General features: G+C 47.1%; 1 protein-coding gene and 1 pseudogene across 2 annotated transcripts; one reads left to right on the plus strand and one right to left on the minus strand.

The window, feature by feature from the left end:
• The first annotated feature begins 1,732 nt into the window (after positions 1–1,732).
• Positions 1,733–4,607, plus strand: LOC119311819 (F-box protein At5g07610-like). Of its 2 annotated transcripts, none has more exons than XM_037587525.1 (3): positions 1,733–2,639; positions 2,767–3,427; positions 4,314–4,607. In XM_037587525.1, the coding sequence occupies exons 1-2, from the start codon at positions 1,888–1,890 to the stop codon at positions 2,903–2,905; spliced, it is 891 nt and encodes a 296-aa protein (XP_037443422.1). In that variant the 5' UTR covers positions 1,733–1,887; the 3' UTR covers positions 2,906–3,427; positions 4,314–4,607. The 2 variants fall into 2 exon arrangements, with proteins under 2 accessions (XP_037443422.1, XP_037443423.1); XM_037587526.1 differs by having other exon boundaries at positions 4,317–4,607.
• A 453-nt stretch (positions 4,608–5,060) lies between these two features.
• Positions 5,061–8,057, minus strand: LOC119310211 (annotated as a pseudogene).
• Positions 8,058–12,135: the final 4,078 nt, after the last annotated feature.

Below are 12,135 nucleotides of genomic sequence, written 5' to 3' on the forward strand. Positions count from 1 at the left end.
ATTAATAAAGCCCAAAGGCCACAAGTTCAACTGGTTACAAGCTAAGAGATAGATAAAGTTTCAACGATCCAAGAACAGTACGGCGAAGGACAAAAGGTTCGTCACGACAAATAACACATATATCCACCTAGATCAGCGCAACGACCGGGATAACAAACATGCCGCAAAGTCCCTCCAAAAGCCTCGTCAGCTTGCCGGCGCCTGTCTTGCCTGCACCTGAATCGCCTTGATGCGCGCCATGGCATCAGACATGCGCTCAGCATCGCGCTCCTTCCCTAGAGGTGTCCACATCTGCAGGAATAAGTGACATTTGAAGATAACGTCTGCGGAGTGACGAGGAAATTTTTTCTCGATCGTAAACTTGTTACGAGTCGTCCAAATAGCCCACAGCAGCGCCCCTACGCAACGCCAAGCTATCCTACTTGTTGTCCCTTTTGTGGACTTAAGGATGGAGACAAGCTGGTGCCCCGATGCAGGGTTCCATCTGCCCACACGTTCTGTGTGGGCTTCTAGTGCTCCTGCATCGCCTCCACCGTGACTGCACGCAAAGGCAAACTTGTGTGGACAATCGGCTGGAGCTAGCTGGGAATGGATGCGGGGTGAATCTGCTAGCTGGTCGCGACAGGAGTATAATTAATTGGACGCCACTAACTGCCATCTGCCCACACGTTCTGTGTGGTGCCTAAGAGGACCAGCCCACACGTCTGTGTGGGCAAAACGACTAGCGCTCACACGCCTTTTTTTCTCTCCCGGTCCCTCTTACACACGTGCGTGTGGGCGAAATAGATAACGCCCACACGCCCTGTACGTCAGGCCCGCACGCCCCACGTGACACTTTACCGCGCGCCCCGCAGTTGCCATGGGCCGGACCCTCGTTCATGTTCGTTTAAGTGCAGTTGCCATGTCGCTGAACTACGGTTGCCATGTCGGACAACTATAATTGCCATGTTTGCTCAATTGTAGTTGCCATCTCAGGTCAAAGTTTCAGATTGCCATTTTTTAGACAACTACAGTTGTTGCCATGTGTGGTCTGCTCTACTGCAATTGCTATGATTTTAAAACTTTAGGAGTTGCCACCTACTAACACTAGGCAGTTGCCGTGTAGTGCTACAAAAAAGCATGGCAAAAAACATGTTCGGATAAAAGAGAGAGTTGTCGTATGCTCACAAGCACGCTAGGGCAATTGCCATTTAAAAAAGAAAGAGTTGCCATCTGCTTACGTGCACGCTAGGGCAGTTTGCCATGTACGATGCCAAACATATGGCAACTGACATGTTCGGGTAAAAAAAAGAGAGTTGCCATCTGTTTGCAATCACACTAGGACAATTGCCATGTACACTGCAAAACGCATGGCAACTGACAGCTTGGGTGTGGGAGAGGAGGCGGGCGTGTGGGCGAGATGGCAAACTGCCCACACACCAGCCCTTGTACGTTACTGAGTCTGGTGTGTGGGCGAACTGCTAAACGCCCACACGCCGACCCCTCCATGTGGTAAAACGGATGTGTGAGCGATCTCTCTCACACACCGCACACGCGAGTTGTCCTACATGGCATACAAAATCAGCTAATTCGTGCCAAGATTCGTGCAGAAGTTACTGAACGGTGATGGAGACGTGTGGGTGAGTTGGCTAACGCCCACACGTGTGAGTGTTAACATTTCCGAATTAATTTCGCTGAATTAAATGTTTGGAGATCTGCTAGTAGCTGGTGCCCAATCCTTTGAACCAATTTTTTGGGGCGCCGGCGGCCATCCAATCTTCCAGATCTTCCCCTCGCCGGCCCGGCCGCGGCATCTCGCCTTCCAAGCTCCCCCAGCCCCCAACCACCCCGTCCCGGCCGCCGGCCCCCTTCACACACCGCATGTACTAGCAAGCAACCAACCGACCGATGGTCGGCATGGATCTGGCGCCCCAAGACGTTGTCGCGGAGGTCCTCCGCCGCCTCGCGCCGCGCAGCCTGGCCGCGTGCCGCTGTGTGTGCAAGGGGTGGCGCGCCGTCGTCGACGCCAACCGCCTGCTCCGCGCGGATCTGCTCCCGCTCACGCTCGATGGCATCTTCTACGAGACCTGTCCCTATAACGAACCCATGCTTTTCTCCAGCCCCGCCACGGGCCGCAGGGTCACCGGTAAGCTCGACTACCTGGACTGGCCGCTGGACGACGTTTTCCCGATCATGGATTGCTGCAGTGGCCTTCTCCTGATGTGCTATCACGTGGTCAACCCCGCCACACGGCAGTGGGTGCGTCTGCCCCCTCTGCCGCCCTCGTGCACGGCCGCAGGCTGCACACGTTGCAGCAGCCAGAATCGCTACCTCGTGTACGATCCGGCCCTGTCGCCGCACTACGAGGTGTTCTTGATCCCTAACATTCCCTTCACGCTTCCGACGGGGCATATCTGTATGCACATTTGTCGTGATGATGAGTCGGTGTCTGCGATGGAATGGCCACCCTCGCCTTACATCGTGCACGTCTTCTCCTCCAAGACCGGTTGCTGGAAGGAAAGATCGCTTCTCCGGGAAGGGGAGGCCGCAGGAACGGTTGCCGAAGTGAAAGCGGTTTATGATACTGTATCATTTTTCCTCTACGCCGCCTATTGGAAGGACGCACTCTATGTTCGTTGCGAAGAGGAATTTCTTCTGAGGTAGTACTATACATCTGCCCCCATCTTAGGCACCAGATACAATTGGATGTTCAGTTTATTTTCCCCACCAATATCCGTATAATTTTGCTTATTATAATGTTTATTGTTGTTGATTTGGTTCTTGCAGAATAAACTTGTTGCATGATACCTATCGAGTGATCAAGTTTCCAGATGGAAATAAAGGATATACTGTGCCTCGCATAGGAAAATCAGAGAAGGGGGTGTATTGTGCATTCCGCGTCGACCGCAACACATTTCAGATTTAGTTCCTTGATGAATCGCATGGTCAGATGGAGTGGGCACTGAGGAATGTCATCGACCTTCAGCGAGTAGTGGAAATTTATCCTGCCAACCACGTTGATGGTCCAAACTGGGTCGTGCAGTCGGAGGATCAGATGGACCTGGTGTTGAAGAATGACATCAATCTTCAGCCTGCAGATGACAAGGACAAAGCAATGACAGAAGGCGATTTTGACTGGGACTCTGACAATGAATACGTGGTTAGCACAAATGATTGGGATAACAAGGGTGGTTATCGGGATTATTTTTATTGTCTTGGATTTCATCCTTACAAAGAGGTTGTTTTCTTTCATGGGGCCTTCAGAACAGTGGCCTACAATTTTGATAGCTGCAAAGTTCTATACTTGGGTGAGATGAGGTATGGATATGAAGAGCTACAAGAGTCCTTTTCATACGCATCATGTTGGGTGAGGAACTTACCAGGAAGCAACTGATATGGAAACCCTTTGATTATATTTTTGTTTGCAGCAAATGCCCTGTAGTTCCAGGTTTGCTCTACTTCCTTTCAGTTTATAGCTCTGTCTTATTTTATTCCTTTTTGATGTCTTTATTTAATTGTCAAATGTTATTTGGGAAGACAATTTTTCTTGTACATGTGAGCACACATGCAGCATATGAGGAACTGTTAGATTCAGACCTCATTATACAAGTCCTTTGCATTGTAGTTCATTCACAGAATTTAGGTACTTCTCATTGTTTGGTTACTACACGTTTGTGGTGCGCTCTGTAGCTATTGCTGTATTTAGGGATCTTTATCGCCCGTTATGACCACTTTATCCTCTACGTGCAAAAAAAACTCTTATTTGAGCACAAGAAATGTTAAAATCATACTGATCAGAGTACCATGTGATCCACATTTAAAAACCCTATCTAGGAACATTAAGATTTTGGAAATGGATTTTCCAGGATAGATTGTGAAAACACACAAGGATTGCTAACAAGGCTTCCAAGAAACAAAGACAATACGTGTGGAGAATTCTAATGGATGGTTGGTACTTGATAGACAGCTTGTGAAATAGTACTAATATCTCAAGCTTGGATGGTTTTTAAAAGGAGAATCGCCACAATGCAAACTGTAAACTAACCCACAGTGAAAGATCAAATTTGAAATGATGGATATCTAAAATAGAGGAGAAATAGGGATTCACAGCTGAGATAATATATGTAATCTGAAACCAGTGTTTCACATCCATTTTGTTAGCTCCATGGCTCCAACTATTTTTAATTGAAGCACTGGAGTTGTATATTCAAAAGTTTCTGTTGATTCCATAAAAAAGGTTCATTGAAGATGTTGTTGATTGAATACAGTGCAGTAGTAGACTTGATAGAAAATGTCTGTTCATGCGTACTAATGTTATCTTTTTGGTTGTCCAGCAGCTCTCCCTGGTCTCCAATATTTTTTCAGTTACTCAGAAGGGATATGGTCTGATGTTGTCAACGTATTTTATTTTCGACTGCAGCTTTTAATCTTCAGTACCAAAGATAAAGAAGGGTGCCCTGGTTTGTTGTATGGTCCGATGATATTAATTTTTCTACTATGGTTTGTATTGTTGGATGATGTTAGTTACTTTTATTCTTATGTTGGTGAGTCAAGTACATGCATGTTTCATGAGTATCATGACACCCTGTCAGCGGAGATTCAAGAAGTAATGGTATACTTTCATATTCGCTGGTTTTGTTCAATTATTAATTTTGCTTGAAGGTTTATTTTTTGGTATAATTTTGCTTGTATATTTTTTAAGAGAAAAGCAAGTATGAGTTTTTTTGGAGAGAAAAACACGTATGAGTTTGAGCACTTGCGCAAGGTAGCATCTAGATGGGGAGAGCAGAGTTGCATTGCGCCTTCACACCGCTGCGACAGAGACCGCACCTCGGCATAGGATACAAGAGGCCTTGGCCCGTTGCATCCAGGTGATTGGATGGCTCAGATCATTTGGATTCACCAAACTTGTGTTTTTTTAAGCAAGTATACATAGTTGATAGCAGTAGTAGATAAAGAGTAGTACATAGTAGATACATAAAGCCATGCGCCCCTATGGAGGTTGACATGATTTAACGGTTTATAATCTTATCTCTTGCATACTAACCGTCATTCTTCCCATCTCAATTATTTCACCCCACTCAATTTTTCGCCTCCGTGGTGAGGCCAAACCCGAACGGGAACAATGGGTCATAGTGCTTGTCCCCGACGTTCATCGGCAGCTGGTCCACCGACTTGAACCACGTCCTCGCCAGCTTCCCGGAGAACCCATAATTGCCGAAGAGCACATCGGTGACACCCTGGCCCTCCGTGCCGGGCAGCCAGGCGGCGACCAATGCGTCCATGGCACTAACATACGGCTCCACCACTAGCAGCCTGCCGGAGATGAGCACCACAACACACTTGATCCTCTTGCAGATAGTCTGGATCACCACAGGGCCGGGGGTGGGGATCGTCAAGTTCAAGTTGTCGCCAAACGACTCGGCATAGGGTGGCTCACCCACCACCACGATAGCGTAGTCGTACTTGCTGCTCCCCACTGCGGCGCTGTCCGGGTTCTCTGAGAAGACTACCTGCGTGTTGGGGTCCACGGTGGACTTGATCGCCGAAAGGATCGTCGTCCCTGCATTTCACTAGATGATTTCATGAACTTTTATTCCAGTGATCAACAACTCTACTCCAAATTAGTACTACAAATGGTGAAATAAGAGACACCATTTACCAACAGTTTTGTCATTGCCGGTATCTCCTTGCCATTCGATTGTCCATCCTCCACATTGGTTGCCCAAGTTGTCAGCATGGCTCCCGGCGACGAGGATCTTACCGGCCTTCTTTGGGAGAGGCAACAATGGAGTGGAGGCGGATTTTCCATTTTTCAGCAACACCAGTGTTTCCTGACGGCTTCCCTAGCGAGTTCTCGGTGTTCCTAACAATGGGAAGGAGTTTATACTAAAAACTATAGCATATTAATGAATGAAGTGTGAGAGAAAGAAAATGTGGTGTTCAGAACTTACTTGCTTTCCGAGTTCACCAGCAAGGCTTCGATCAGCATAAGGGTTCTCAAATAGACCCATGGTAAACTTGACCCGAAGAATCCTGTAGACAGCATCATCGATTCTGCTCATGGGGATAATGTTTTTCTCAACTTGGGATGTCAAACCATCAATGAATTCTGTGTAGGCAAAAGGAACCATGATCTGCAAGATAACATATAGTAAATATTTTTTCAACAAAAAATTGAATGTTGGGGTATTGATCATAGAGTGAGCTCAGAGTAGGCCTTTTTTTGCGAATGAGAGAGGGAGTACTCTATTTTCTCAATTTTAATTGTATAATAAATACATTTTTTCTTCTATTGAAGTTGCATCTTAAAATTAACATACTATATTATGATTATGTCTACCTATATGGCAAGTAGCTATTGTAGAAATTGTCACATTTGTATTAGCTGCAGAAGAGACAACAATTTTCAAGGATGTATCATAGCCAGACAAGGAACATCCTTTGTCATGCTAGCTATCAAAACGAGTTTTGTCGACAGAAGTTGATTGGACTTGGCTTACCATGTCAATACCAGCACCAACTCCGGCCTCAATTGAATAGGAATAGTTCAGGTGTGGGGGAGTAGTAATCTTATCAATGCCTTGCCAGTCTGAAATCACTAAACCCTGTTTGCACAAATTCCCAATAAATTAATGACACCAATATATCTTCATATACAAGAAGTAAAACAAATAGCTAGGAAGAGACATCTTCTGCCAGAATGAGCAACACACCCGAAATTTGAGCTTGTTCTTGAGAAAATCTGTGATTAGGTAATGGTTGGCGTGCATTTTTGTTCCATTCCAACTATTGAACGAGACCATAATAGTGGATACGCCCCTGATGATAGAATTGTAGTAAGCAGGCATATGGATAGTCATCATCCCATGGTTGTCGATGATTGTATTGCCCTCGTTGATCCCCATAAACGTGCCACCATCACCAACATAGTGCTTTGCGCATGCGGCAACTTTCTTACTGCAGAGGATATCAGAGTTGCGGCAAAGTTAGCCACATCTTCTAATGTAACGTTACTTTCACATTTACACGTTCGGGAGACAATTTGGCTACTATGTGTTGGATATATATTACCTTCCACCAACATATGGTCTTCCCTCGGAACCTGAGGGAACATCACCTTGCAAGCCAGAGATGATTGTGGTCATTGACCGGACAACATATGGGTCTTCACTATAGCTTTCATAGCAGCGTCCCCATCTTGGGTCTCTACAAACCTGAGTAATAAAATAAGCAAATGAGTAACTAAGAACTACAATCTTTGCTATCCAGACCAACCTGCAGCATGTATTATCTATTACCGCGATACATGGAGCAAAGACGTATGGAATCCCGGTAGCTCTAACTTCAAGAGCAGTTGCTTCTCCTATCCTCTTGACCAGCATAGGGTCCCTGGAAGGCCGCGAGACATTAACAATATAGATGGAATCAACATATGCATCGCAAACTATATGCATATCACACTTTGTGTTTATTCTTTTTCTACATAATTTTCACACCCTATCGACGTAATATACAAAATCTATCTATCACAAAAAAAAATTAAGAGCACTTTATACCTAGTAGCTCCGAGACCAACGTTATGAGGGAAGATGGTAGCTTTGTAGACGTTATTGTGACCATGCACAGCGTCAATGCCGTAGATCATAGGAATGCCTAGGCGGGTGGAGAGGGCGGCCTTTTGCATTTCATCCACCATTGAAGCCCAATCCTTAGCAGACGCTCGGGGAAAAGGCGGGCTACCGCCGCTACTCAGGACGCTACCTGCATTCGTCACCGCACACCAATGTCAAACACAAAGTCCGCAGCCGGCATTCGCCATTTGCACATGTTTTAGCGTGAGCATGGGATATGATTTTACCTATGAAGTATTTTGATATCACCTCCGCAGTGGCGTTTATCCTCTCGATCTGCGTCATCTGGCCTATCTTCTCCGTGAGGGTCATCCGGCCGAGCAGATCCTTGACGCGGGCGCCAACGGGCTGCTTCGGGTCCTTGTACTTGAGATATTCTGCTCTCCCCAATGCTGACATGCAGAGCATAAGGAGAACAAAGGTGGCCTTGTGCAAACTCCCCATCTTGGCTGCGTGAGAATGATGAGAAGGGTGAGCAAGCATGTCATGTCATGGAAGGAAACACTGGCTGCTCTTATACCCTCGTGAGTGGTCTCACCTGCACACGAGGATCTCAAGATAACAAAAATAAACGAAAGAGATCATTGGGTTCGATTCGCACGGGTGGACCTCACGCCTTACTTGCTAGCTGGGATCGACGACCACGGCGGATCATATATACTATGTATAGGAACAATGGAGATCACTGCCTGCGCTACTGCAGCACCACTACCATCACGAGAGGATCCATGGGTATCTCATTACTATCGACTGAGACGTCTCCGTGGACGATATCGCTGGCTAACTAGTTGTTAATTCCCCGTTGATGCTGACCACGCTAACTAGTACGTACTCCTACACATACCGTCCAGCGCAGTTCATGCTGAAAGTAGTATGAGTAGAGTCTGATCACACGTGAATCGGTCAATACATGATAGAGCCTAACCCACACCAAATTACTACTAGTAGAGAGGAAGAATCTTCTCAACACTTGTTTTTCACTTGCCCTGTGGCTAGAATTGTTTGGAGATCGGTATGCGTAATGCTTGATACTGATCTTTGTCCTAACAGCGCCATTGGCAATGTTATTCGTGGTGCTACTCTTTTCTCCCTCGCGGTGACAAATTTTATACCGTGGGACTTGTCTGCTGTAACCTGAGCCATTTGGAGAGTGTTTGACAAAAAACTATCACTTTAGAGGTTTTTGTCCCACAGAACTACCACTTTTTAAAAAATGGCCGAAAACTACCAAAAATTCTTAATTTTGTGACTAAAAACTACCATTTTCAGATAATAGCCAGTTTAAACGATTTAAACATGTTGACCGTTCAGTTGACCGTTATTATAGGTGAGACCCACACGTCATTCTTCTTCCTCCTCTCTCTATTTTTGTTTGGCATTTTCACAAACAACTTCTGTGCGTGACGGGCCTGAGCCTCAACGTCCCGTTCCAGCGGATGGGAGGAGGGTGTTGCGGAGCTCCGATTCCCCGGTGGTCATCGCCGGAGCCGAGAGGAAGGCCGGTGCCGTGGTGCTGCTGCTCCTTGCCGCTGACCACGAGCTCCAGCTCGAAGGGAGGCCGACGAGGGCGACGACAGAAGGAGGCCGACGAGGACGACGCCATTTGGGCCGACGCCGAGGACGACCTCGGCCCTCCCCCCGCCAGCGCCCTAGCGAGAGATATGCTCGAGGAGTTCGACAAGGAGGCAGGGGACGGCAGCAGCATCCAAAGCCTCGCCGGATCTCGCGGCGATGGCGACTTCCTCGCCAGAAGATGGAGGGGCGGGTGCTCTTCGGCCCCGCGGCGCTGGCGGCTGCCTCGCCGGGAAAATGGAGGGGCAGGTGCTCTTCGGATCCCGCGGCTCCGGTGGCCAGCGGCTGCCTCACCGGCCTGATCGAGCGACGGTGCAGGCTCGAGAGCAGAGGTACGGGGCAGCAGGTGGACTTCTTTTCTTTGACTAAGATTGGGGATTTAGGGAAAAAATAAGCATATTTGTTAGACCGACATGCGGGCCCACTTGTAATAACAGTCAAACGGAGTTGACTTTGCAGCCACGTCAGCTCTGACGAGTGGGTCCTGCATGTCATAAACCTGTTTAAATCGTCTAAACTGGCCATTTTTTGAAAGTGGTAGTTTTTAGTCACAAAATTAGAAAATTTTTGTAGTTTTCGATCAGTTTTTAAAAAGTGGTAGTTCCATGGGACGGTAACCCCTAAAGTGGTAGTTTTTTGTCAATCACTCACCATTTGGATGCTCGAAATCGAGCTACATTTGAGAAAAAAGCTTATCAAATCCTATTTTGAGATCGTGTTTTCTGCTTATTTACTGGGCAGGTGTTCAAAAAGAGTGAGATGCGGCAGAGCCGAGGGCCGGAGCTGACCGTCTGCGCAACAATACAATTTTTTTAGAAAAGGAGAAGACCCCTGGCCTTTGCATCTGGACGATGCATACGGCTATTTTATTAATTATTAACACAAGACCTTACAAAGTCATACAACAGCAAGACTAAAGCCACCGTCTAATCAACATATGTCGCTACTCCTATCCAGTTGATGAAGGAGCGCTGATAGTTTAGGCCTAATACCAAACAGACCTCGCAGTCAAACCTAACATCTAAGACCTGAGGTCCCAACCAGGACGTCTGCTGTGTATGGGCACCCACCAGTCTGGCGTGCTCCTCAATCAGGACGCCTGCTGGGTATGAGGCCGCCGCAGCCACCTGCCACTAATCCATCTTGAGAGTTGTACTGCTGCATCAACCTTACCCGGTCTAGCTATCGCCGACGCCAGACAACATCACTACTAGGAAAAGGGCTATAGCTAATATGGACATTAATGGCGCACCACACCCACGGTGCGCCACTACTAATATTTTTTTTTCCAAAACTAGTAATGGCGCACTGTTGCTTGGTGCGCCATTACTAGTTCAAACTAGTAATGGCGCACCACAAACACGGTGCACCACTAATAACATTTTTTTTGCAAAACTAGTAATGGCGCACCACGTAACAAGTGCGCCATTAGTAACCAGAGTTACTAATGGCGCATTATTAGGTGGTGCGCCATTAGTAACCTGGGACCAGCTAGATATTTTGGACAGCCACCTACCACACTCACTTTTCCCACTTCATTCTCTCCACCTCCTCCTCCAAGCTTATCTCGGGTGCCTCCTCCTCCTCACCTCATTTGCACCATAGATTCACCCAAATTAAGTGGTTAAATTTCCTTTTTTTGATAGGTAAGTAAGGGGAAAGCTTTCTTTATGTTGTAGATCTACTTTTTTCTCCCTCCAACAACGTGCACATGCACTTTTTATGGCCTAGATCTACATATGTTTGTGGTGTTGCATATGTTTGTGGTGTTGCATATGTTTGTGTTTGCAGGTACCGGTATTTGAAATGCGATAGTTGCCAATATTTTGCCAGAATGTTGATTCATTTCCGTTTCGGTGAGAATTTGGCACTATGCATTCTTTTTGGTCCTATTTTTAGGCAAAGTCATGCCAAATTGTTTTTGGTTCTAAAATATCGTTTTGCTCTACCCCGCAGGCGACCATGGTCCGCACGATGACCGAAGGCATCGTGAATAGGTTTTTGAGCTCCGCGAAGGCCGAGATGCTTCAAAAGAACGAGATGGAGATAAGATGTCCGTGTCGAAGATGCAAGCTGAAGAGCCTTATGGACCCGGATTCCGTACAGGTGTGGGACCACCTGCTCTTGCGTGGTTTCATGGATGGCTATCGGTGGCAAGGTGATGAAGATGATTATGAAGTCGTCCATGGGGGCCGGGCAAGAAATGAGGAAGGGCAGCAAGACAACCGCGGCGAGGGCGGGCGAGAAGACGAAGAATCTCCAGGACATGATCACGAAGTAGATGCAGTACACAGTCATCATGTAGAAGATGCCGAACATGATGATGAGGAAGATGCCGGAGCAGACGAAGGGCATGATCATGAAGATGAAGATGCCGGAGCAGAAGATGATGGACCATCGATGGGCTGGGTGCAGGACCCTCATATTCAAGAGCTGCTTCTCAAGCAGACGGATAACGCAAGACCTGCCGCCCGAGAGAAAGCCAAGCTGGATCAACTGGAGATAGACGCAGTTACTCCATTGTATGAAGGATGCAGGCCCGAGGATACCCGCCTGAAAGTAACGCTCATGGCTCTGGAGATGAAGGTAAAACACAAAATAACCGACGCATGCTTCGACGAGAACATGTCATTCTGGCACGAGCGTCTTCCCAAGGGGAACAAGTGCCCGACCAGTTTCGAGGATGCAAAGAAAATCGTGTGTCCTCTGGATTTACCGAACGTGAAATACCATGTGTGCATGAACAATTGCATCATTTATTGGGACAAGCACGCGGAGTCTACTATATGTCCGGTGTGCGGCGTCACTCGATACAAGAATAGGAAGAAAGCTCCTCGAAAAGTGGTGTGGTACTTTCCAATCACTCTTCGTCTGCAGCGGTATTAGGCGGACCCTAAGGTAGCAAAGCTCCTGCGTTGGCACGCGGATAGGGAGGAGAAGAAGCGAGAAG

Source organism: Triticum dicoccoides, chromosome 5B, assembly GCF_002162155.2.
Source record: "Triticum dicoccoides isolate Atlit2015 ecotype Zavitan chromosome 5B, WEW_v2.0, whole genome shotgun sequence".
Taxonomy (NCBI): domain Eukaryota; kingdom Viridiplantae; phylum Streptophyta; class Magnoliopsida; order Poales; family Poaceae; genus Triticum; species Triticum dicoccoides.

What these genes read in the sequence shown, in the direction of transcription:
- LOC119311819 (XM_037587525.1), top strand. Translation starts at nt 1,888, where the DNA reads ATGGTCGGCATGGATCTGGCGCCCCAAGACGTTGTCGCGGAGGTCCTC. An exon ending in GAAGAGGAATTTCTTCTGAG is followed by an intron (nt 2,640 to 2,766) that starts GTAGTACTATAC and finishes TGGTTCTTGCAG; the next exon opens with AATAAACTTGTTGCATGATA.